Consider the following 27,830-nt stretch of genomic DNA (forward strand, 5'->3'; position numbering starts at 1 on the left):
GTCAGGAGGAAACACAAAAAAAAAAGTATGAACAGGTAAAACAAAATCCTACATAAGCTGAGTGTGTCACAAATAACAGCAAGGCACTGCTAGTGCTTTTGTTCTGATAAGATTACAAAATAGTGACATCAGGTTTTGTTTTCATTAACCAGGAGACAGATGAAAGGTTCCTTCTTTAATGTGCAAAGTGATTATACTTGGAATAAAATAAAATAATATGAAAAGATTATTACTGAAGGACAGAAGACTGTCCTTCTGATTCTTTTACAGCAGTCTCATTATAATCAGTGTAAAATGGCACCCAAATATTACTTTCATTCATAAAATCTCACATGGTGACAGATAATGAAGTAACAGGATTTCTAAACTGGAACATGAGCCATATGGAAAATAAAACAAGCATCTACTGATGTCTATCATCTATTACATGATCCTTTTGATGCATCAGTTCCTTATGCTGAACAAAGGTGAATGCAAAGGGGATAGAGGACTCTACCACATCAGGAGGATTGTGACTATTTCAGTGGCTTAAGACAACGGAGAAGTCCTCCAAATTCTCTCTTACTTTGTCCTCAGACTCTCCTTGTCTTTGATGATAATGGACACGAACATTGCGTTCTCCCAAACGCTCTAGTGCAATATTCTCACATGTTTCCTTCATAGCTTTTAGAATGTAGATGAGGAGGAGTTAGTGATGTTGTTTTTTCATTTTCTTTTAGGGAATCCTAATAATAGAACACATGAAACAGGAAATTGAACAGTTCTTATAAACAGTGTTGCTGGTGTTGGAAAAGAAACAGTCTTTGGCCCCATTAATTTCTTGGGGGTTGTTTTCTTCAGAGAAAGAGGGGAGACTTGAATATACCAATATAGGCTTAATAACTGTGGAAAATAAAAGCAACAAGAGTAATGACATTACAGTGGTTTTGAGAAAATTACTTATCTGAGAGGGAAAGTCAAGCCTGTACTTATAGGGAATGGACAGGAAGCTTCACTGCATCTTAAGAAGTTATTTTAAAATGGAATAGAAGTTAGGCCTTGAAGATACTGCAGGATTTTCTTAGGGACATGAATTTGGTTCTGACAGAAGGAGATCTTTTAAAAGTAATCTAAGTCTGCCTTCCTATAGTGAAGACCTGAGTAGCTGCTAGAGAATCTATGTTTTTCTTTAACCAAACGGTGCTACTTTAAGGTACAGGCGTTAATTTGCCATCTAAAGAACTGCTTATGCACCTGAGTGTTCTGTTGATTTCAAGTAAGTGTTTTTTCTTGAATTCAGATCACAAAAAATCTGTTAAATGCGTAAAGAAAACCCATGTAACTAAGTTACAGAGAAAGGAGGACAAACTTTCATTACTGTTTGATTAAGGGCAAAACTTGAAAGATTCTAAATATGAGCTAAAACAAGCAATTATATTTTCCAATTCTGTCATTTGGAAGAAAATTCTGGATGTCTTACTTGAATATCTACCAAAATTGGCGTTAACCTTCCAAAGGAGAAATAGAATTAATGATTTGGTACAGCGCCAGACAATTAGACCAGTGAACAGACATCCTTCCATCAGGATGTATTATCGGAAGTATCTAAATTTCCAAATGTCAGCTAAATAGACTCACCCCACAAGCTAAGAGAAAGCTGACCTGACCTTTGACACCACCTGTTTGAGAATGGGAATTTTTTAAGCATGCTATCCTACACAGATAAAAAGTTCACAAAATTTGACTTGGAAAGAATGGTTAAAGGAATTAGTTTTGTTTAGTCTAGAAAAGAGCAGACTGAGGGAGGATGTGATTACAATCTTCCAGGATGTAAAAGAATGTTATAGAGATTCTAGTGATTGGTTTTCTGTGCCCGGTTGGGGAAAAGACAAGAATAAGGATGTTTAATACAAAACAAAGGTACTGAGGTAATGTATTAGGAGAAAAATTTCTAAGAATAAAAATAGCAAATATGGTGGAGGCTACATAAGAAAAAATTTTACTAGCTAGAAATTTTCAAGAATAATTAGACCAAAACCTGTTATTTATAGTCAAGGTTAACAGTGTTCACAGTACAAGGTGAATAGGTAGATGTATTATATGATCACTTAACGGTCTTTGCTCATTGTCATGGTTTGAGCAGTAGCAGTCATTTTTTCTCCTCCTTGTAGCTGGTGCAGTGCTGTGTTTTGACTTCTGGGCTGGGAACAGCTATCGCTTGATAGCGAGCATGTTTTGAGGGTGTTTTTGTTCAAGGCCTTTTCTGAGCACATGTTCTGCCGGGGAGAAGGGGAGGCCGGGATGAAGGAGAGACAGGACACCTGACCCAGGCTAGTCAATGAGGTATTCCATACCATAGCACGTGATGCCCAGGGTGCAACTGGGAGAGAGAGAGCTGGAGGGGTGGAGCTCTGGAGGGAAATGGAGGAGGCAGCACGCGGTGCTCAGCCGGGCAGGATGGAGTGAGTTATGGGTCGGTGGCTGGTGGGGTGTTGTATTCTTTTTGCTTGTTATTGGCCTTATCATTATTATTTGTAGTAGTAACGGCAGTAGTGATTTGTGTTGTGCTTTAGCAATTAAACCGTACTTATCTCAACCCGTGGGGGCCACATTCTTTGGATTCTCCTTCCTAACTCTCCGGGAGTTGGGGGAGCAAGGGGATAGTGAGTGAGAGTACTGTGAGGATTTGGTTTAAACCACGACACTCATCTTTCATTTTCTATAGCTCCTACATTTGACAAGGCACTCTAGACCTGTTACACTGGATAGAAAAAGATTGGTTAATGGGAGGCTTTTTATTTGTAGAGAATACTTCAATAACAAAATAACTTCTAAGAATTCTGATTATGTGATTGAGATAACAGGGTAGCAGAGTAAAAGGTAAGGAAATCATAAAGATTACTTACTAGCTTTGGATGCAGCATCCTATTAACAGTAACAGTGAGTTTGCTATTAAAAATTTTATGTGTTACTTGAGAATTTTGGTATCATACATTGTTTCCTGGTTGAAGTGAGTAACAGAATGCTGAAAATTGTGATGAATCCCATACAGATATACATAGGGCTGAAGCATGACATACCCACTTGAAAGAACAGAAATAACATCAAAATGATGTCAGCTTTCCTAAATATTTGTAAGAACTAAGTAAACATAGGTTGACAATAGGGGCTATAGTGATAGGACAAGGGGTAATATGTCAAAACTTAAACAGGGGAAGTTTAGATTGGATATAAAGAGGAAGTTATTTACTGTAAGGGTGGTGAAGTGTTGGAATGGGTTGCCCATGGAAGTTGTGAATGCTCCATCCCTGGCAGTGTTCAAGGCCAGGTTGGACAGAGCCTTGGTTGACACGTTCAGTGTGAGGTGTTCCTGCCCATGGCAGGGGGGTTGGAACTGGATGATCTTAGGTCCTTTCCAACCCTAGCTATTCTATGATTTTACTCCATGATTTTAACTTTTAATAGTGTGATCCATCAAGGTCTCAAAAACAACTGAATAAAAGTGGAAAAAAGAAAAGCAAACCAACACTATGGAGCATAAGTTATGTATACATATTTCAGGTAAAAATGAAAGTGGGTGAAGGTTTTAATTCTCATTTCATGTTGGTGCCAGCTGTTTGTTGGTGGTTGAAACCATGACATGCTCGCAGCTCAGGTTTTTATGCTTGTTCTTGGCTATAAGAGCTTAGAGATATGTTAGACTTGTAAAGTCTTACTAAAGCATTTATTTAGATGCAAAAATAGGAAGTAGTGTCAAACATCAGAGCTTTTGTTTTACAAATTAAGCAAATTGCTTGAGCTGTAGGTCCCTGTGTTTTCAGATACTCTGTGAAAGAACATGGTAATATTTATCTTTTTTTTTCCTCTCGAGTTTAGGAGCTGATTATGTTATTTATATTAAGTATGTATTGCTTACATGCTTTGTTTTTTTTCTAGGTGCTGCACAATGAACTTGTGATGGAAATGAATCATCCAACAGCTGGGAGGATAGCTGTTCCAGGTTAGGTGTTTAATCCTTTTTTCTAAATGGAGCTTGAAATTAAATGCTACGTGACATCCTGAGTAGTTCTGGAATGTAGCTGAGGACATGACACATCTTCACATTTCACTCAAATGAACAGAAGTTTAACCAGGAAGACGTTTGTGCTCATATTCATACTGGTAGCAGCAAAATGGGTTAAAATGTGTGTCAGAATAGCTTCTGGTTTTCATCGGTCAATTGTCATAAAACGTGAACATGGATTTGATAATATTTGCAAACTCCCACTGCTAGAAATATTACTGCTAAATCATCTACACGAATATGTGAATCTGTTTTTGATTTAGGTCACTTTTGTAAGTTACACGGGCTTCTTTTAGGGACATTTCTTTTGTAAAATAAAACACCCAAAACCCAAAGAAGAAGGAAGTTCATACTGAAAGTTTTATCACCCTCTTTTGTTTAATGAGATTAAACGTGAAGCTCTGTAATGATGAAGTCTGAAATAGCTGTTCTGGAATTTCAAAGAGTATAGAAGTAATGAACTAATCTCTTCTCTTTATATTCTAAGTGGATCAGGAGTTGGAGCTGGTGTAGCTTTGCTTCCATTAGAGTTAGTTATGGAATGAGGTTGGGCTCATCTGGAGCCACATATTCTCATACAGATCCTCACAGTTGACTGTTTTGACAACTGAGCCTTATCTGACAATCTCCTAGCTCCTGGGTCAACTTTTTCTGCTTCTCTGTGCTTTTCTCTCTCCAAGCCACTTTGAGAATTGTTTCCTCCTTCATTCAAATCAAAGCACTGTGTCATTTTTATTTTTATAACATCTTCTCCTTACACTGTGATTTTCTGTGCCAATTTCACCCTCTGACACAGCATCCAGTTCTCATCAGTTTCAGTTGACTTGAGCACATGTAGTGGTAAGAAGAATTTGACCCATGGAATTTATCTTAATTTGCACATCCTGGAATCACACTGGGATGCAGAAACAGCTATTTGAAAGAAATCAATCCCATATTAGATCATGTTTTCTGCATGAACAGAGGGGGTGTTTTGTGTGCGTGTATTTGTATGCTTCATATTTACTCTTTATCACAGTTTGCATTCCACATTTGGTCCCATTAGGGTTGGATGTTTGGGTGGTTGTATTCAGAAGAGCTTCTCGCATTTAAATACACAGATCTGGAAATAGCAATCTTTTTTTTTCAGTTTCTAACAGAAATGTAATTCTGGTTTATTTATCCAAAAATGAAAAGACTAATAAGGGTTTTGATTTAATTCTTTTTAAAGAAGTAGGCAGAAAAGCCTTGCAGATGGTAGAGAAAGCGCGTAAGGTTTTCACGTTGCATACAATGTATAATCTATCTTAGAGAAAGGAAATACTCCTTAAGGGGATAGCTTAAACTGCAAGAAGAGGAAGGAGATGAAAGGAATGTTCTAATGTCTGTCAGCAGCGATAGAATGTATTGGCAAGAGAGTGAGTTTTTACATAGGTAAGCCATAGTACTTCCCAAATCCTTAGGTATTTTTTATTTATTAAACCAGTGACACTGCACTAAACTAAAATAAATCATCTTAATCTCTAACGGTTTGCCATTTAGTTGGGCTTCTATTAAGAGTTTCTTGTATTGAAGCAGATGGCTGAAATGATTATTGGATATTTGAGCAGGAAAAGGAGAATTCCTTCCTTTCCTGGCATGGGAGGATAAGGAGGGGAAAGGCAGGGGAGGGAAGGGTGAAGGACACTCATTCAATGTGAGTAGAATGGGCCTATTGATATCACTGGAAAGACAGTGCATTACTCTGTCCCAAAATTAAAGCACATGAGTGAGTTGGTGGTAGGTAGTGGAAGTACCCTGGAATTGTCCTGGTCAGTGATGCTTCTCAATGACTACTTAAAATTGTAACAACTTGTTTAGAAAAAAAAAATTATTATATTTGAATATGTTATATTTGGTAGAGAACATCTTTGCTAAACTCTCAGTTGCTGGTTTAGGGTTGTTTATTAAGCAAGATTAAGACATCAGTGTGAATGTTGAAACTGAATAGACTAGAAATGTCTCTCCTGAAAGAGACTGGGGAGACTCTGGTCCCAAAATAAAAATAGGTGAATTCTGTTTCTTAACCATAATAAGCCAGATTTTAATGTGTCTTTTAGTAACTGAACTGGACATCACACTTGATGCTCTTGACAGAGGTCAGGCTTGTGCTGCCAAGTAAATTTGTGAGTGCAGTAACATACACTTACTTGAGTGAGACCATGTGGGCATATTTCAGCTCCAAGTATCGCAGCTGCCCTCTGTGTCTAACATTGGTTTACAGTAGTCCTTCTCCAGGCATGGACTTTGAGAGTGGATTCAAATCTGTGCTTCAATTCTCACTTGTAAATCTTGCATCTTGAAATTCTGAGGGATTTTGCCATTGGCGTCGATGTAAGCAACATTTTCAATGTCAGACATGATGATGCATACTCTGCTTAAATATCTTTTGATATGGTTGTTGAATTTGGTAATTTGCACACCTAGTCAGTGCTTTCACCCTTGCCTTTTTTTATAATTCCCAGCCTGAGATATATTGCGTGCTGATAAGCACAGCATGTGATACTGGTGGAACTGGAGTGGGAGAAGTCACAGTATTAAAAACATATTTCTATTCATTTTTCTTTTCAGAATGCATATTGATGGTAGGAAGGATATAGACCTTGTATTTCAATATCAAGTCTTCATTGAAAAATGCCTTTGCACATACATGCTGCTGTTACAATTAGCAAGATAACTTAAATTCAAGTATGGATGTGAAAATGGAGATCATCTGTTGATCATGATTCTATGATTCTACCACCTGACTCAGAGGGACTGTATAAAAAACTGTAAGATTGTTTTAAAGAAAGATCTGGTTCTGTAGTAGTTGAGTGATTTCACTAGGATGTTTCACATACAACAGTCAGTATGTTTATGTCATGTAGTTATTCTAGAGTTGACTTGTTTCATACATATACTTACACTTAACATGTCATATGTAGAACGTGCAACACATTGAGAGAGCCACGCTTGAGTCCCAGAGGTCTGCCACTGTACTGCACCCATTCAACACAGGTCTGGTTCATCTGACTGCAGTGTTGTACTGATGAATCTGTATCTGAAGTCACCTTTGTCATCTTTAGTTTGGGGCAGGGCTCCGAAGATGATCAGGAGCTGGAGCACCTCAACTGGAGGGGCTGAGAGACAGGGGCTGGTACAGCCTGGGGAAAAGGCAGCCTCAGGGGGGCTGACAGCAGCCCCCTGCACCTACAGGGAGGTTATCAGTGTGGAGAGCCATGCTTTTCAGCACTGCGTGGTGGGAGGATGAGATAAAAGGTATTCAGGCTGGATATTGGGAAAGTCTTTTTCATCATGATGACAGCCAGGCAGTTGAGCAAGTTGCCCAGAGAGGCCACACAGGCTCTGTTCTTCAGGTTTTCAATAAACGACTAGATAAAGCCATGAGCAACCTGGTCTGACCTCATACCTGACCCTGATTTGAGCAAGAGCTTGGACTGGAGACCTCCCAGTTTCCTTTCCAACTTGGATTATGTTTTTGTTCTGTGATTAACCTTAGTGTCTCTTTGCTCAGCTCAGTTGTACTTAGTCCTTTCCATAGAGATCTGGAGGAAAAATTACATACTTTAATAGAGTGGGAAGTGTAGAGCACAGAAAGTACTTTTGAGGGAAAAAAATGATAGGGGAGAGAAGTTTTGCAGAGTGCCAGATTGCAGCTGATGCTGGATGGCACAGAGACAATACAGTTAAGTGAAGGGACAATATTTCAAGAAGATTTAGTGTTTGGGTTAGTCTTGAACTACTTTGCCAAAAAGTAATGGAGTTTTCTGAAGAGCGGTAGCATGTGGGTTTCTGGGAGCCACTGAGTAATTCTGAGTTGCGATGCGGAGCATAATGGATAGCAACCCATACAAATTATGCTGGGAGAGTTAATGGATGCAGTGCAATCTTGCCCAAGCCTTTTCCATTATAATCTATTTTATATGGTTTAGGAAACTCAAATAATAATATTCCCAACTTCTGCATTACCTAGTCTTTTAAAATCTGCCAGTTGTTTTTTATAATCAAAAAAAGTGTTTGGAATATCATTCTTTTTTAAAAGGAAAGAAACACAATGCATTCAGCTGTCCCTAACAAACCAACCTTTGTAGATAATAAATCTAATAACTAGCAGGAACCTCTGTGAAATAAACCTTGTTTCTAACCCCTTCTGAGCCTTAGCGGAGAGGGGATTTGGATATAAGCCTACTCTTCGGAATCATCTCTCATCAAACAGGAAACAATATAACTGTAGGAATCATGTAGAACACCTCTTCCAGACAAAACAACTATTCTTAGTTTTGATAATGTTTATATTGTACATTCTCTTCATCCCCATTTCCTGAGTTGATAAACACTATTTCTGTGCTTTGGCCCATGAGCTGCATCAAGGATGTCTTTATGGCCCACAAAGGCCAGTTTCATACCTGGCTTTGTGATTTCCTTCTGTACTCTTGAGATAATGTGTTTGGGGGACTGCTCCAGACTCAGTTAGGAAAGGTAGTGCAGGATTCCTCCTTGGCATAGATTTCTTGGAATGAATTCAGGCAATCTATGTTAATTAATCAACCCACTCAGGAAAAATGTCCCTTTTTCCGGTCTTCTCCTGTCACTGTGCATTACAAATATGCTACTGAAACAGGAAAGACATTTTTTTCAGAGAGAGGTTTTTCCTGTTGTATGATTCATTAAATGGTTGTCGTGGTTCCATGGAGACTAATTGCCATCAATCTCTTACAAGAATGGTTTTAAGGAACAAGTTGAAGAGGCAGGAAATCTAATAGGACTTCCTTACTGTGCCACAGATTTCTTGCCTAGCCTTGGACAAATCAGTCTGTGTGTCTCACCTTACTAATCACTTGCAGTTTTTCAGATCTTAGTTAATAGTTGAAAAAATACTTTGATTTCTAAGGGAAGGAAAGTTCTTGGAAGATCTTTTACATATTTTTTTAAATACTTATCCCTATTTATTATGTATGTATGTATTTACACTTAATTTTTCCACATATGGGGAAGACCATTTATAGCTGTGGAAATAACAGTGGGGTATCTGTGTGTTTGAAGAGTACAATACAGGGAGCAGATATGGCTGTTAGTGATACACGCTATCTTTTTTTTTGATCATGTAATGTTAAATGTAGTGGGAAAGCTTCAGAAGGACTAGAAATATGGCATGGGGGGAAGTTTGCAGGAAATTAAGGAAGTCTGTACTCCAATCCATCGTTTCCTGCAGTGAGGATATCCCACAATATAGGAACAACAACAACATAAAAAATCCCAATAATTTTATTCTTTTGGTAAGAATCTCTGCTTGAACTTGTGATCCTGTCTGCTTCTCATCAGACAGGGTTCTCATATGCGTGTGCGTGCGCGCGTGCCTGTGCATAACTGGTGTTGATTGAGAAATTTTAATTTCACTTCACTATTTATGGTACATTGGAGACAAACAGCTTCACCGGCATTACCGTTACCTCATTCGCCTTTTTTAGTCATCAGGGCTGACTGTTTATGTCTTTTACATTCACAGAGCTGATTTCAATTTTGAGGGATTCGGGACCATTACAGGAACTGAGCAGAAATGATGTATGACAGCTCACTTAGCTATCCTCAGAATACTTTAAAAGTATCTTCATAAATAGATAAACAATATATTTGTACTGATTGCAGAAGCAGAAAAGGCATGGCGTGAATGGCAAGGAATACTTTATAAGCTTTGTGTAGAACAGGCTAGTTTATGTTTTTAATGAATGATACTTTTATTTGGAATCCTTCAAGATTCCTTGTAAAGTAAAACATAAACAACAAACCCTTTGATATTTTTGCTTCTTTCTCATAAGTTTCCAGAGTATTTCTCAACAGTATAGTTTAAAATTTGCTGTACCTGCTGGAATGACCTTAGTGCCCCAGTTGATGCTTTTAAAGTTAATGTTGTAAGGAAGAAAAGCCAGCTGTCTCTTTCCTAGCTCTGGGACTTCAGTTGTTTTGGGAAATTAAGAAATAGTGAAAGTCTTTTCCATTAGGCTCAGAGTAACTGAGTGTTGGTACCAACTGGGACCAACAGCACTGTGTTACTCGGGCAGCGGCTCTCCAGGACTCTTGTTTAGGGTCTCTGAGCTGAGCTCTCCTCTCAGCAGACCCTAGGTCCTAGGTTTTTCTGCCTTTCTGTAAGTTGTGGCAATCAAAGTTGTTTTTCTTGCATCACATGTTTCTTTCCAGGACCTGACACTGCCATATCAGGAAGGAAAATAAAACAAGTGGGGACATTTCCTACTTTGTAAGTCAAGTAAAATGGTCATTGAAGTTTTGCTGAACATTGATTAGTAATTATACTTCTATAACCTGGTAAACTAAATAGTATCACCTTGCTGCTACATAGGGGTGAGGAAAGTTGAAGCATGAACTGAATAGCCAAAGAAACTCTTTAATTTACCACCAGTGGTGACGGTTCTGGAATTCAGCTCTGTTTAAAACTATTTTTGTATAAAACTCTCTTTTTTTTTCTTTTTAAATGTCTTCCACTTCTTTCTTTATAAGTAACAGTAACTTAGACAGTACTTTCTTAACTCTCACTCTGTAACAAGCACCACCAGGTGCTCACACAGTTCAGGGTGTGTGATTGTAAAGATATAGCTGCATGCCTCGGGTGCGTTGTAAAACAGCCAAATTACTTCAACACTCATAAATTGCAAGTATATCTTTATGATCTTTAATAATTATTGGATAAGAAAAGGAATCTACTGTCAGCTAAAAAAGTTTGGTTTCATTAAATGTAAAAATATGGTTTAAGCATTTAGACATTTTACTTAATCCCTAGGATACTGAGTATACTAATCCTCATTTGTCTTTCTGCCATGTCGTCTTGACCCAAGCATTGCAAATGGAAAGAATGATTGGACTTAAGCTGTTTTCTGTGAACCTAGACAGAGCAATTTCATGGTCAGCAGTGGCCATTAGATCATGTAGTTTGCCTTCTTACAGCATTGACTGTAGAATTTCATCGATGTACTTCTTTCACAGTTTTTCTTATTCAGAAGTCCCCAAGAGATGAAAAAATTGCCAAATACCTGCCTCTTTCTTTAACTGCTCGATCAGGCTCATCGTTAAAAAAACATGCCATGATTCTAATTCAATGTTCCCTAATTTTATAGAGCAGCAATATTTTTTTCATGTCTTTCACAAACTTAAACTACATTTTTTTTCTCCCCATGAAAATACTTGCATGACCAAAGTCACGTCTAGATGACTAGGGTATTTTGCCCAGGTCTTTTCAGGTCTTTTGTGTAAGCAAAGGGCAGCAGCTTTTTTACAGGAAAAATTTGCAGTTGGATAGAGTGCATCACAAACCTCCTGGCTGACTGTCGGCAAGCCCTTAAGCCCATGAAGTTACCTTTCTCACTTCTTCAAAGAATTGAGATAATAGAACTCAACAGCAACTACAGAGCATAAACATGCTCACTGTTTCCAAATTATAATAATGACAGTGCATGAAATGTGGTTCTGTGGTTTCTTTGTAGTTTATGGAATGAAGGGATTGGGTAAAAATAAGGGGCACGATAAGGCTTATACAGTTAACTTCACTGCTCAGTTGATGAAGAGCCTCCCAACAACATGTACCCGTTGTGGGTTAGTATATTTACATGTGTATAACTTTTTTTATCTGTGACTTCTGAAGTAGGGTATATTTACGTTCTGTTAGTCACTGTGAACTTGCAGTTATGTTTGCTCCTCTTCCTTGTACATCCCCCAGCTCTTTCTACTTAAATTAATCCCATGCTACATCAAAATCTCTTTTAGAAAGGCTGGTACTGCCTAACTTACAGATATGATGTGTCTGCCCATGCAGTGTAATTTACATAAGTCTATTTAGCTGTCATGCTGCATTTCAAACATATGTCTAGTTTGCTTACCAGTTTAACTCAAAGACAGTGTCAGTATGACTATTTCCATTTATATATTTCCATTTCAGTGCCTGTGTTTCATTATTTTTCTTCAGATATGGATTGTTTGGGGTTTTTTTCCTAATTTAAATAGAAAAGAGAGTAATGTTTTTGGTGCTTCTTATCCCTCTGAGTCCTTTTATATGGTCAATGAACACATGGTTTAGTAAATTTGAATCCAATGACCTGTTCTAAAACTTGTGCCTTCTTATTAGCATTGATACATTCACCAGCAGATCTTCCCTGCATAAGAGTCTTACTTCGAAACAAGCGTGGTGATTTGGATTGGAGTCTTGAATATTCCAAATGATACCTTAATAATTTGGGCTGTCAAAAATAAAGCATTGCTGCCACCTCTTGCCATTTTGCCAGCTATTCTGGAGCTCTATTGGGGTTCTGGGAGGGTGAGAAATTCCCAAGAGTTTTGCCAAATATTTTGTTTGGCTGGTATTATTCACCAAATTTGACCCAAATTTGTAAATGATGTTTTGCTAAACAGAAACCTTCTTTTTTTTCTCACAAGTAAAACTATCCTGTCCATCTTATCACCATGCAAATGGTTTAAACCAAGACAGAACCGATGTGAACTAGCTAATGAAAAGTGCATGCCTAGTGAAAACATAAATCATTAAGACCTGATTAGAAAAATCTTCCTGACACAGAATCTATTAAGGTATGGGACAGAGTTCCCTAAAAAGACATAGCATCCCTATTTCTTTGGCTGTCTGAAAGCAGACTGTACATAGCAGTAAGTAAAACCAGTTTACTTATATAAAAAAGCAGATAATTGTTCTATTAAAAGGAATTGATAACTTAATGTATTTTGAAATTTGGTGTCGGTTCATTGCTTTAAATTAAAGATTGTGCCTGTGGCTGGCCAATGAAAAATATGTATTGATTTGTATGTGTGTAGAGTGTTCCTCATGGGCTTTGAACTTGATGCAGAGATTAAATGAGGCAGAGGCTTGCAGATTAGAACAAGCTTTTTAATATTCTTTGCAAGTTGTTTTTAGAAACATCACGGAGAACATAAAATCAGGCCCATTTGTGAAGAGAGGCAGTAAAATTTACAAACAAACACGTGGGGCAAACAAAATTTCAAAGCTCATCATGTACAAATACCCATTTCCAGTTGTCCAACTTGCACATACTGAAAGCACAACTGCATGCACACGTCTGCTATTCCCAGCTCATGACACAAGCATACAAGCTTGTATGAACTCATAGGAATTTGATAGTGTTCTATCACAAGGTTAGCACTGAAAATTAAGCTGCATTGCATAAGCTGTATTGCTTTTGATTGTGAGATTTAGATACCTGTGTGAGTAAATCTGTGATGAAACCTGCTCTGTAATTTGCTGAATTACATTTGGCAATTGCTTTTTATTTCTCAAAGGATTGGGTAGTACAATTTGTGACTGTAGTTGAGCTAGTGATTTTTCTTTTGAGCCAGGGTAAGTTCTGGTGATGCCCTTCAACCATTTCTTCCTAGCTTCTCTGTCCATGTACTGTGTTTTCTCAGCATCACCTAGTTTGAATCATTTGGTATCACTGTAATCATCAGTGAACTTGACTCCACGGAAAACATACCTTTTAAAAATTAAGAAAGTTCATATAATGGGGACACGCTTCAAATATGAGTTTCATATAGAGAAGACTGTTAGCTTTCAGGTCTCATTCTTCAGCCAAAATCTAATGTCATCTGGGCTCCCAACACAATCTTGTGACTTGTCAGCCTCCTGAATCTTAAGAGGTTGAGAAACTTGAGTGAAACAGCTTGAGGAGCACTATCCTGGAAACATCAGTGGTATCTGTGCTGTGCTAGGGGTCAGAAGGAATTGTGCTGATAACAGAGAGATTAAAATAGGACCTACAGCACACATGGCTACACTGCTGGAGAACTAGAGTAATTATTCAGGCTAACAATCGAAATCTTGGCTTTGACCAAGAAGGCTCACAGCAAATGGCACAGTGTCAGCGTGGAGAAGGCTTGCACTGTAGGACCACGCTGGTGAGAAAAGATAGAGAATGAGTTGAGGAAGGAAGGGATAGGAAAAAACTGTGGCCCTGGAGCCACTAGCTGATGCAGACAGTTCCCCTCCTTGAACTGATCTCTGTTAGTTGGTGTCAATGGTTAGTTAAACCAGTATCCTGAAATTCAGAAGTTCTGTAGTACTTGTTACGTTTCAGTTCTGGGTTAAGGTTCAGTGAATTCCAGTCTGAGACAAAGTAGTGATTAGAAACTCTTGGTTTCATGTGTGATTTGTTTCTTGAGATACAAGGTTTTGTGGAAGTGCTTGGAAAACTTCATTTAGAAAAACAAAAACATCTTTGCAAAGGTTATCACTTTCTATACAGTTCAATCAGATATTTGCTTAACAATATAGTGAGTTATATCCTTAATTATATTAATGCACCTCTTAGTTATTCCATACATGCAAGCCAGGTGTTTATGTGAATAAATGGAGAGTGTACAGTTCTGTTGTTTCCTTTGAATATTGCCTGCATTTTAAAATCTGGCCTTCATCTCTCAGTGGGGAACACTTTAGGGATCAGTAAATTTGGCAAAGGAGGCTGTTTTGGCAAACATTCTGGTTTTCACATTTATTCATACTTAGGGGAATAGAGAAGACAAAGACAAGGCATGGATTTTGCTGTTGGTAGTACCTACCTTTGCTGCCTCCCCAGGTTGCCAGAATAAGGACTAGTGTAATTCCTGAAAAGGGAATTCCTGATTACCCAAAAATCAATGTCCACACCATATGATGTAATAGTTGTATTATCTCAAAACTAAATACACAGATTAGGAGCTTTCCCTTCTACTCCTCCATTTTGCTTGCATCTTCTGAGCAAAAAAAAATACATTATAAAATGTTGACGTGTCCTTTTGCTCCTCAGAGGTTCAGGTACTGTGCTGTAGCCTTCACCAGCTCTAGAAGAGTGTTGTTAGAATACATGGGTAAAGTGTAACTCTGGTACAGCTGTTTAGCAATGTTAGATTGGAAGATACCATTTTAACCTGTTCTTCAAGTACTTGGAACTAGATGATCTGAAGATCCTTTTCCAGCCTTACTTATTCTGTGATTCTGTAATACTGACAGGGTAGAGAAACTACTGTGGGGAATCAGAACTTGGAGGGTTGTTCAGAATTTAATGTCTTCCTAGGAAGCCGCTCACCTTCTAAGCGTCTATTCCAACCTATTTTAAGTCTTTTTAAATGCTGACTAGTGTGGAGGCAACTTGGAACCTTCCATCCAGTTGACTTTAAGAAAACAAGTAATACCATATTTACTACTTTAACATGAGTGTTAGATTCTCACTGCTAGATCGTGCATGGCTCAGAGCAGCATCACCCACCACCAACCTCCATGCGCAAATCTGTTACTATTTCCATGAATTTACATTTACATTTGAGATTTTACTCTCAGATGTCTTCAAGTCTCAGTAATTTGTTTTGTTTTTAATGGGGGGGGGGGGTTGCAGTCAGTTGCTGCATTGTGAGACGTAGTGAATACTTCTAATTTTCAGGTATTTTCAGAGATTGGTATTGTTTTCTTCAGGTGTACCCAGATATGAATCAAAATGCTTCATTGATTGTATTTAGAAACTAGAAGTCTTAAGGTCTTACCTGACTCATGGAAACCATGAGTCACCATTTCCAGAGAAATATGATAATAGCATAATTCTATAACATAATTACATATCACACCTGCATATCACATACAAATGTGTATTATTTACTGTCATAGAACAAAAAAATCTTTATACCAATGTGGTTGCTTGGTGTTAAACCATAGTGAGAGGAGAATTAGGTAGTTTCTGTGCCTATAATTTATAAGTAAGAGTGATTCAGAAAAATAAAAAATACGAATATTTTAAAACACTGAAAAAAAATCATTATTTAAAAGCAAGATTTCAAATATTGGGTACATTCAGGGAATTTTACATGCTCTGATTCGTGGCGATTACATTGTTGAAGCTAAATGCCTTAGAAAGTTGTGGATCATTTTTAAACTCAAGATGAATGCATTAAACAAATGTTGTCTTATTTACAGTAAAGCATGTTCTCAGTAAAAGTGCTCTGCTCTTTTTTGAAGACTTGAGTTCTGTTCTCAGGAGCTTTGTCATATATTTTTTCTAAATTTACTGCAATTAATGAGAAGTAATGATCGGTAATCAACTTAAATGTACCATAAAAGATGGAGCCTAATATATGCAAGACAAAATTGAAGTATTCCAATTCATGGTACACTTTGTAGTATATTGACTGATAATTACACAGAGATATTAAGAGGATCCATTTGTAGAGGCTCTTTAAAAAGTCAAGAGGTAAGACTGAAAACTTAATCATAATTTGGGAAATTGCTGTCTTCCAGTGCTTAATGTCTTTACCAGAAGAGTATTTATTAGTTCAAAATTTACTTCTATATTGCAGCAGTGTAACCATTGCCACCTCCTGTCTTATGAAAAGGAATATATCCTACTCCCAGTGACCAGGGCATTTGAACTACCACTGTGGGGAGGAATGACTGCATAATGGTTTGCTCATTATACTGGGGTAATAGCTGATTTCCACTTCATTGCTGCCTTTAGCTACTTAACTAGCAATGCCTATAGGCCAGAGACACCAATCCAGGCAGGAATGTGATTATACACAATTCAGGAGTTACTTCTGGGTGCAGATGTAGTTGGTGTACAGCTCACACGGCCTTTGAAAGACTTATGATTCTTGATTATACATTGGCTTCTTCCACAGGTCTCGTATTTCCAATCTTTCCTAAATGCTGCAGCTCTGAAATGTAATGACTGAGGCATGCTGGCAGAGAAAACAATTTTGTCCTGAACTTTAAGGTATAATGGATATAAAGTTCACTTACCAGTGGTGCTCTCCCACTGGTAACATTCAGCCTATAATAACCATCAATGTGTTTGAATGGATTGAATGCCTTCACATCTATGTAGTTGTAAGAGAGCTATGTAATAGGAAAAAAGGAAAATTATTAAGACATTGGTACATTCACCAGAGAACTTAATGCACTTATGTGACCATTCACCATGCAGGGTATGACATAAATTGTATTTTCTAATCCTATTGCATGTATTTAACAAAAATGAGAAAAGTATATCTCTAACCAGTACTTCTTTCCACTATACTACTCCTTCATAGGCCTAAGAGGTGGATTTAAGCCACGCTTATGCTATGCTATCTATATGATGCTGAAATCTGTTTTTTTCTGTGCAATCAAGCAGGTAAGTTTAAATTGATGCTTTTCCCCCACATTTTATTTTCTAATCCTGTGTATTAGAGCTTATTACCCCCACCTCCACACAAGTTTCTTTGGCATCTTTTTCTTGAGTACCTTTAATTTGTCCCAAACATGTGTAATGTGGACACATGCCCTCCATATATTGTATGCTAAAGGAGATCTTGTGCAACGGGACATGCTTAGAGTTCCATATGCATTGTCCTTTTGGTTTAGAAGTAATTAATCAATTAGAAGGATTTAATCCATTAATCAGTGAAGGGATATGATCCATACAGCTCTGTTGTGAGTTGCTTCTTTTGTTTTGTGGACTAACAGTGTGCTGGGTGAAGAACTGGCTGAAAAGCAGGGCTCAAAGGGTTGCAGTGAGCAAGGCTGCATCTGGCTGGTGACCACTCCCTGGCACTGTTCCTCAGAGCTGAGTTCCAGGGCCAGTTCTGTTCAATCCTTTTATCAGTGAACTGGAGGCAAGAGTTGAATGCAAGATTAATAAATTTGGTGATGATACAAAACAGGGAGGTGCTGTCTCTCTTTACAGACAAGAGGCCTTGCAGAGGGATCTGGAGCACTGGGCAATCACCAGTGGCATGAAATTGAACAAGAACAAATGTCGTAGTCTGCACCTGGGATGGTGTAATGCTGGACATAAGTCTAAACTGGGAGAGGAATGTCTGGAGGGCATGAGTATGGATATGTTAGTATAGCATTAGTATTATGGATATATTCCATGTGCCATGAGAGATGGGTACCCGAAAAGACAACAGCCTTTGTGAAATCTCTGTTATGTGTTGTTTCTCTGATGTACACTGGAAATGGCACCATGAACTATGAAAGCCTTTGGTCCAGGCTTGTTCATAGAGACAAAATGCAATATCCTTTCCTTTACAGTCATAATGTGTCCAAGACCAGCAGAGGTTAAGAAACTGGGTTTGTTTGGCAGATGTTTCTTGTTATTCTGCCAATTAAGTCAACAATAGATATTCATAATCCTGGGGAGGCTTGGAGGTCATAGAATTACAGGGCAGGCAGAATAGCTCAGGCACAAATAGCTGAAAAAGAAAGCGATCTTTGGGGATTTTTTCCCCTCCTCTCCCTTTATTCTGCTTGTCCTAGGGGCTGTCATCAATCACTAATATTGTGCATTGGTTTCACCCTTTGGTTCTGGTTGCAGTGTTCAAGATCCTGAATGGCACAAACTCTGTTTCATTGTTGCAGGGGAGATGTTCTTATGCAGTTTGTCTTATGCTCAGCCTTCAGTCCTTTGTAGAAGTATAAAAACATTTTTCTCAGCAACTGGTTTAAAATAAATGGTTATGATTCTTGCACTCTTAAGAGAGAATGGGCCTCCATGGAATATAGACAGCAGTTGTGAGGTGGCATGGGCTGTAATGCAGTGTTTCATTATCTTACCACTATAGAGAAATTCATTAGATTCTTACTCTCTGGCCTCTCAAATTTATCCTTGTTGAGCAAGACATGGAGCTGGCAGAGACAAGCACTAATCTTAAAAGGTAAAAGAGATTTGGGGAAAGCATAAAAGAGATAGTTTCTTTGCTTGTGGCTGGGATGTTAATGGCAGTTGAAGGATATCTGCAGGTAATTCTCCCAGTAGAGTAGTACTGGACTTTACAAATGTGAGCACTCTCTTTTTATTACCGCTTACGGAGTAAAGAACAGTGTGATACAACAGTCAGGTGAAACTGACAAGAAGAAGAAAGCATTACTGAAAGAAGAATAAAGCAAGAGCTTTAAAAAGAGAAAACAAGCAGCCGTGAGGTGATAAAAAGCCATGAGACAGCAAGTTCACTAAGAAAGCTGAATTCTGATACATACATTACTCAAGCATAACACTACTAATAAATACTGAATAAAGCATTGACTGGAGAGGATAAAGGCAAATCAGACATTGCTGATACTAATAGTACCTAACACACTGTAGCAGCTGATAGAAACCTTTGTTATACTGTGATCCTGAAAGAAGTATGACTGTGTTTTTGTCTGAACCTAAGGAACAGAAGGGGGAATAGCTGCCTGCCTTACAGTTGCATGCTCGTTTGGAGATATCAAAGATTGTTTAATGAGAGACAGAAACATACATGGGCCAAATGATTCCAGCATACAGGAGAGGTCATTGAAAGAAATAGAAATTTCTTTAAATGTCAAAGGCAGCTGAACTGTCGAGGAAAAGGATCAAACAGTGTTAGTGCAGAACAAGTTCACATGGTCAAAATAAAGGGAATTGGGCAGCAGGACAGAGACAGACTGACCAGGAAAAAGAAAACTGGCTCCTGGAACAACACACATAAAAAGCAGAGAACGTAGGAAGACTTTCTGTCCAGCATGTTGCAGCTCAGGAAATACAGAAAGTGGTAACAGAGATACAGAACATAGAAATTACCATTAAAAGAGAGATGTCTTCTGGTTGCCTTGGGTATGTCCAGAGAAAATAGTTGCAGAGGAGGATGCAGAAGAAGGATGCCAGCTATTCTGTTCATTTTCGGAACTGTTCTGTCAGGTCTTAAATCAGTTGATTGCAGTTGGATGGTGAAGCCATCAGCAGCACAATCCTACCAAACTGGTTAGTGGCAGCTTTAATGTGGAGGACTAGAATCAGGTATTCATGATGCAGGTATATGAAGTCAAAGAGCAAATGCAGCTGGTAGAGAAGAATCCTGAAAAGCAAGAGATGTTACATGTGCAAGATCATAATTTCCTGAGCATGATGGAGGGGAGAGTGGTCACTGTGTCCTTTCTCAAGCATTTTTGGAAAATGTAAGACCACATTTCAAGGAACCAGATGCACAAAAATCAAGTCAAAGTCAGAAAAAAGCCCCATATAGTGAGATAACTAAAATTCAGTTTTGTTCATCATGGCAGAGTACTAACAAAAAGTTGATAACTCTACTAAGAAATAACATAAGAAATGACATTGATATAGACATTGAAACTTTCAGAGAATGACTCAGTCGTTCGTAATTAATGCTGAGAGAAATTTGGAGTGAACTGAGGATCTTCATTTAGCCAAACTACTAAAAAGTAATTGTAAAGAGGTCACTGCTTATCACTGCTAATAGGCAATAGACTGTATAATTTAACATCACTGTAAGTCTGAGTTTTACCACATTGTGGTAAATGAGACCATGAGCTGTGTGACAGCACTGAGTGCACCTTTGCAAGGTAGTTGCCTCCTGTAAATGCTTGTAACCTGGACTTAACGTCTTACAAGGGCATGTAGTGACAGGACAAGGGAGAATGGCTTTAACTTGCCAGAAGGGAGATTGAGATGAGCTCTTAGGCAGAAGTTCTTTACTGTGAGGGTGCTGAGGCACTGGCACAGGGTGCCCAGAGAAGTTGTGGCTGCCCCATCCCTGGCAGTGTTCAAGGCCAGGTTGGACAGGGCTTGGAGCAACCTGCTCTAGTGGAAGGTGTCTGTGCCCATGGCAGGGGGTTGGAACTGGATGAGCTTTAAGGTCCCTTCCAGATCAAACCATTCTATGATATAAGGTGTTCCAGTGCAAACTGAAGATGGGAAGGATTCCCAGACATAGCTTGAAGCTGGTGACAGAGCTATTAAAGATTAATGATCTGACAAAAGAGACAGGCAATGTCACTGTGTAATAAACAAAGTATGAGATTGAATGTAGACACATAGAACTTGAAAAAAAACAGTGTTGTTCTGTTAATTGACATTTAGGGAGATGGCAGCAATACCCTGGAAAAGTCAGCGCAATCAGGAAAGCACTCCAATGATTGGAAAGGAGTCCAATCATTTTTAGCCTTAGTGATCTTTCTATCAGAGGCCTTTAAAAAACTGGGGAAAATCAACAGGCAGGGACTACTGCTAAAACTCTGTAGGGTAGCTAGAGCAACATTATTTTGCCCTGAAGGAGGTTAGGAGCAGTGATATTGCAAACCAGTCAGCCCCAAACTTTTACTTAAAAACAGGAAATAAAAAGGAAACACAGAGCCATGCTTTCTGAAATGCAGTTTCCTCAGTGCACCTTTCAGCACTAGCTAGCATTGCTATCAACTATCTTGTTTGCCCAGAATCCACTAGAAGAAACCTGGACAAGACGGCGGGTTTTTACTCAGGTTGGTTTCTTGTTAGAACTTCAGCACTATGATATGTAGATAAGGTACTTCCCAAGAAAATTGCTGCCTGTAGCAGATGGACTGAACAGGAAGTCTTGCAAAATGTGCTAGGCATAATTTCTTGGGACAAAACCTGCATTTCTAGTGGTAGGCATCAAGCAGTCCTCTGAAGAGCAGGCTGCAAATCAGGTTCTGTACCAGCCATGAGTCGGAAGGAGCAGTTGTCACACAAAACTACTCTGTTTTACTCAGTCAGGTATGAGCTCTACAGACAAAATTGGGTTTTGCTTGAAGGGGACTGAACGGTAATCTTAGAAGGCTTAGAGGGTGTCAGAGTGAGCCTGAAATACACTTCAGACCTACTGATAAAGGTCTGCATTAAATAAGCCAGGCAGTTTGTCAACCAAGCAGGTATGTGGGAGCAAAGCAAGAACAATCTGAGGTGCTCAGAGTGACAACAGGAAACTGAGCAGCTTCCTGAAATATTTGCCCTGGTAAAAAGGAAAAGCAAAAAAAGAGAATAAAACCTGTTCTGGTGGTCAGACAAGCTCACTGCTGCAGCTGCTGTAAGGCTTGCTGGATGACATATGGGCAAAGACTGAGACAGAAGTTAAGGCATATCTAAAAGCATATTTTGCAAAGTCTGGAGGATCAGACTCAGTCTGAAAACTAAACATGCCTGGCAGTAGATTTCAAACAATTTAGCACAGAATAGGTCTCATTTGTCTGGGTGCTCAATGAGCAACAGAAGAGTCAATGAAGAGTCTGTGAAGGAGAACAGTACAGGTGATGAACAGTCCTTTGCAATGTTCAATTAACACATTCCAGCATCTCTTCTCCTTTCTTCTACCGTCTGCTTTTCTGATTTTTACCTTGACACAGCTAAACCAGATCAGCAGTGCGAAAGGGAAGCTGATTCGGTACCATTGTGTAGGTGAACAGCTCTGGCCCAAACACGCAGCAACAGCAAAAGCTAAAGGCTCTATTTAGTAGCAGGGGGAAATCTGAAGATAGCACCCACACAAAATCAAAGTCAAAGTAAATGAGCAATAACAAGGGAAATAAAATGAAGAAGTTAGTGCAATCTGGATGCTAACAGAAGCTAAAAATCTAATTTTTTTCAAAAGTTGTCATAGTTTGCTTGAAGGAGAAGTAATATAAAAATACATAGAGCCCTGGCAAAGGCAATATTAACTTACATTCTTGATTCATTGAGGTTCAGCAGAATCGTTCTGTAGGCAGTTCTGAAGGTGTTCTGTGGTCAGAACTGGTGGCTGCAGGCTGTAGCTGCAGGAGAATATGACTCTGGTGTGGAGTAGACGCCCTCCCATTCCTGTGTGGTGTACCTGTAAGCTATTTATATCAGTCTCATGTAAAAATAGATTAAATAAAAATTTATCCCTAGAGGCACTTCAGATTTGTTTCTGCTTTTCCGCTGTACCTTTTGCAACATCAGAATAAACCCTCAAAATTCATCTCCCTTGTGATGTCAAATCCTGGGCCCAAGAGATGCGATACAGCCTTATTCCAGGAAGGTGTCTGACCTGGCAGGTTTGCTTTGTTGGTCCTCAGTGCTCTTTCTGGCAGAAAACATGTCGTATGTGCTTCGTGCGGTTTCATGTTCAGATCCCCACTCTGGAGAAAGAAGAATTTCATTAGGCAGCTGCCTGGAATCAACTTAATATGGGAAAGTGAGAAAGCTTAAGAGATTTTAGAGTCTCTGAATGCATCTTTTCTTGCTGTTTCACATGGTTATGCTTATGCACAGATAAGTTTCTCTGAAATGTCAGGCTATATTTTAACTCATCTTTGTTTCTTGGGCTGAGAACTTTACCATGGCTAAAATCTTCTCCCAGAGAAGGGAAACCATCCTTGCAAACTTTACTGGAGGCTGATTTGTCACTCACAGCCTTCTCAGGATTGAACCTCTTTATTGAGCAAGTCTTGAAGTGCCAGAACTGCTAGTGCTTTGTGCTGTCATCTGCTTCCACCCTGGATTTCACAGTAATTATGGATACCTTTGGATGCAGCACAGAGAACTCGTACCCTGGATCAGTGCATTGGTTCAGCTCCAGAAGTCAGGCTGCATAGCACCCTCCTGCAGCTCAGGGTGATCTGCTCAGTTCTCTGACCCTTGCTGTGTTGTCAAAAGGCAGGTAGGGTGATATCTCCCTAACACTCAGCTGCACATTGACAAGCAGAGTGGGGTTCACAACAGACCTCTTGGGAGGCAGCTGGTGTGTATCCTTTTACTGTGAAGCTTCACAAGACTTATGGGGCTTTTTTTCCTCATCTGTACATTATATAGACTGCCTGCAAGCTCATATTATGTTAGACGTTGTAGTGGATGTGAATGTTTAACCATATATTTAATGAATGGTTAGCAGTGAAGAACTTGGCACGTGATACACAAGGTATGTGCAGATCAAATTATATTAGACACTTTTGTACCCTACTAGAGGACACAGGAGGTTCTGATCTAGTATTTTAACTTATAGTAAACCAACCCTATTTGAAATACTCTGAAAATATTAATAAACAACTTTTTAACCAGTAAAGTGGTCTTCAAGGGAGTTTTGGAAAACTGTCCTTTGGGACTTGTAAAAATAGGCTGGACAAAGCATTGACAATAGAGTTTAAAAAAATAAAAAGAAAGGAATGACAATTGGAAATAATTTACAGCAGGGAGAGGGGAACAGAAATTATTTCTTAGGCCTCTTTTTAATCTTATAATCCTAAATTTTTTCTTTGAAAGGTTTCCCCCCTGCTTTAATGTAATGAATTCCATAGCAATGATGAGTAAAGTATTCAGGGACTTTTACCAGGGATTGTTTAGAAGAGATGATGAATGACTATTGGCTTCAGTTGCTAATTGACACAATAATCCATGCCAAGGGATTCCTCTCTACTTTGAAACTATATTCTAAAAAGGAAAGAGGATTGATTTGCTAGATCTTAGCACTCATGTTAAGAGACTAACTGAAGCAGGATGGAGACTCATGGCCTTTCATGTTTTCCTAAGACATTTTATCCTTGGCTTTATGTTTCTGTTTTTTGTAATTTGTGATTGGAAAAAGATGTGTAATTTTAGTACATTACCTATGACAATAACATAAAGATGCAGCTTCAATCTGCCAAAAAAAAAGATGAAGCTATAGGAATATTCCTACAGGTAGTTTGAATGTGTTAATTCTTTAAAAAAGAAATGAGAAAATGCACAAATAGAACAGGTTTGCCCAGCTACCTTTTCTGTAGAATCACTCGTTTTCACCCTGAAGAGGTCAGGCAGATTTATGGAATAAAACAGGGCCTCGGGCCATGTAACATGATTGTGAGCTAGTCAACCACTCATTTGTGCCAAGTAAATTTTGGAAATGATTCTCCTTTGCTGACAGTACCCTCATTACTGATTGTGTAGAGTAATTTATCAGGCATTTCTTAAAATAAACCTTTCATTTATGCTAATAGGACTTGGCAGGGAGGAAAAATTGGCAGGACTTGAAGTTCCTAGTGTTTTTCTTTTTTAAAACAAAAACTGTAAAGTCCTCAGTATTTTGAGCAACCGTTATCACAGCCCTGCATACAGTTTATTACAGTGACAACTAATTGCATAATAAATTTTCACAATGGGAGAAAATTATTCCTATGTTAATTTTACAAAAGCAAATAGTTTGGTAGTGTTGTAAAAGCACGGTCATTAGTTTCATACTTGGGGCATCCTTTATTGGCTAAGCTTCTGGTATTAATGAATCACTTAGCATCTTTTCCATGACTCATCTATTCTCAGTGCAGTACCTCATCTTCAAATATCTCTTTGTTCCTTACCTCTCGTGTATTTTCTATTTGCTAGCTCCCTCCAAGCAGGTATTTTCTTCCTGCTTCATGGTGAGGCTTTGATCCTGCAAAACACGCATGCACAGCAGTAATTACTGAAGCAAGTAGGCCCATTTAACCTATGGAACTGGTCAGTATATACAGTTACTCAGATGTCCAAATGTTTGTAGGACCCAACTGCAGTCGCTGTAGAGAGTTTAGCTGCTATGCTTTGCAGCTGAACTGTGGAGATCATTATATTTAGATCAATGTATTTCACATTCAGTTGTCTTCAAAAAAGAATGTTTAAATACATCAGTTCCTGAAAAAGCCCACAAGAAAACTTCCACAGCTCAAAATAAAAAGAGCATGTATTGAAACACACAAATAAGGTCTGCAACACTGATAAAATGACAGCTGTAGCAAATTGTGACTCACCAAAAAACAATGCTTTAATCCAATGCCTGCTGAAGTGTAAGGGGAAGTCTTCTGTTAACTTCACTGGTGGTTAGATCTGGTCCTCATTTAATAAGACAAAGCTAGATATATCTCCAATTGTACATAAATTCTGTGAATTTTTTTCTTGCATATTCTTTTTCCCAGCAAATGGCAAAGTATGTTTGAGTAAAACCAAATGGTGGTGATGCTTTCCTTGCTGCTTTTTAATGAAAGTAAATATGGCAATGAGTAAATGCAATTAGTACAGAATATACCGTGGTGCCTATAGCAACAAATTGAAAATGACACATTGACCCCAAATTTTCATCATGCTTCAGCCTTTAACTGCAAATGCCAGAAACTCAAGCTGTGTTTGAAAAGACAAACAACTGAAAACAACCTTAAATTGGAGATTTAGCCCTAGGTATTTTTTAATAATCAGACTTTTCAATGAAGCTGCATAATGATACAACTTAGATTATGGCTTTCATTTTTTTGCTGTCTCATGCTATTGTACTTCATAGTTTGCAGAACTGAAGGGGCCCATATCCAGTACAGTGCTACAAAGAGCATTCATGAACATTTTGCAGTTCTTCAACTTTTTAGACTTGAAACTCAAATTTGAAGTGTGAAGCTCATTCCATGAACATTTATTGAACCTGCCCTTTTCCGTTGCATGTCTATTACTCACCATCATAATTAGAATGCCCTGCAATGGGTCTAAATGTTTCTGTTAATGCTTTCCACTTCTGTCTGCATTATTTTCATATTGTTTCCTGCCATTAATGCAATAAAAATGTCAGCCACAAATACCAGATTCCTAATGGAAAAGCAAAACAAACTAAAACCACAGCCAGCACCACAGCTGAGAAATATTATTTTTCCCTGATACTCCAAATTGTTACTAGGCAAACAGTTAATTGAGGTTACATATACAATGTGCATTATTAACCAAATTACATGCATTGTTCATACACAGAGATCAGAATTTCCGAGACTCACTGTAACTGTCAGTTTCTTGCATACATTTGGGTTGCCTGATCAGAGAAAGATGGTCTCTTGTTCAAATGAGAGGGCCATGATTCATACTTTTGGCTTCTCATGCTCTGGGAAAAACACCTTAATTTTAAATTTAAGATATAATGGGGCAAACATTACTTCTGTAGTGTCCCCAGACATACAGATGTTCAATGAAATTACACTTTTAATTTGCTAAAAGTTCCTAAGAGATAGAAGGCTCAAAAGAGAGGATCTAAACTGATTATCTAATGTTAGTGCAGGATGTAACATGTCAGTTACTTTGTACAAGGCAATAAGTAGCCTCTCTGAGTTGGTTTTTTTTTTCCTCATTACTTACAACTTTCAGAGCTTCTGGCTGTTCTTAAATACAGTTATAGGAAACACTTCTAATTAGGGAATATAGTTTATTGACATGGAATTGGTGAGGGAATGCACTTAGAAATCTGAATTCTCTGTAGGACGTTAGTTGTGGTAGTGATGTTCTTTATATATACATTATATATGTTTAAGGATCAGATCCCCATATATGCTGTCCCCTAAGCATAAAACAAATAGAATAAAAATGTAGACCCTTCTTCGTGGAGTTTGTAATCTTAAGTATAATCAAGAGCATGAAGCAGCACTGAGACAGTACTAGTCAGCATACAGCAACCAGTTACAGATCTTTGGTCAAAACCATTATGAATATTTTAGTTACTCATTGAAGAGCAGGTGTCTGAGAAACTCCTGAGTTGCTTCTGTTAGTGGAGTTAAAAGGTGCAGGAAAGAAAGGCTATATATCTGTCTGTTATCTCCCACATAATTTGCCAATATACTGTGGGAATAGTGTGAGGTGCAAAACACACTTTCTGTGATAGGAGTTTAGCATAGACCTTGGATTATGCTGAAAACGTGAACATTTTCTATTTATTCTACCTTTCATTTTAATAAATGTATTTTGATATCTGTTGCTCTATTTGAGGCTCTCTGCTGTTGCACAGTTCAATAGTGTAAGTTCAGCCTGTAAACTCCTCAAATTAAGGGTTGTTTTCTTCTAATTATGCAGTTCTTGGTTCAGCTGAGCCTCTCTCTAGTTTAAAAAACAATAGCAATAACTCAAAATATGTACTCTGAAAATGCTTTTAAATGTTCCATTTTTTAATGAGAAAGTGATGGGAAATGGCAGGAGGTTCAGAATACAATGGATCCACTATGTTTCCTTTATTTAGCATCTCTTCTTCTTCCCGA

General features: G+C 38.4%; 1 protein-coding gene across 2 annotated transcripts in view; it reads left to right on the plus strand.

The window, feature by feature from the left end:
• SUGCT (succinyl-CoA:glutarate-CoA transferase) overlaps window positions 1-27,830 on the plus strand; it is a 309,704-nt gene that overhangs the window by 257,673 nt on the left and 24,201 nt on the right. For both annotated transcript variants that reach the window (XM_005146978.4, XM_031047163.2), the window contains one exon: window positions 3,916-3,979. In XM_005146978.4, the coding sequence (XP_005147035.3) occupies window positions 3,916-3,979 (64 nt within the window). The remainder of the gene's footprint in view (window positions 1-3,915; window positions 3,980-27,830) is intronic.

Source organism: Melopsittacus undulatus, chromosome 1 (assembly GCF_012275295.1).
Source record: "Melopsittacus undulatus isolate bMelUnd1 chromosome 1, bMelUnd1.mat.Z, whole genome shotgun sequence".
NCBI classification, from domain to species: domain Eukaryota; kingdom Metazoa; phylum Chordata; class Aves; order Psittaciformes; family Psittaculidae; genus Melopsittacus; species Melopsittacus undulatus.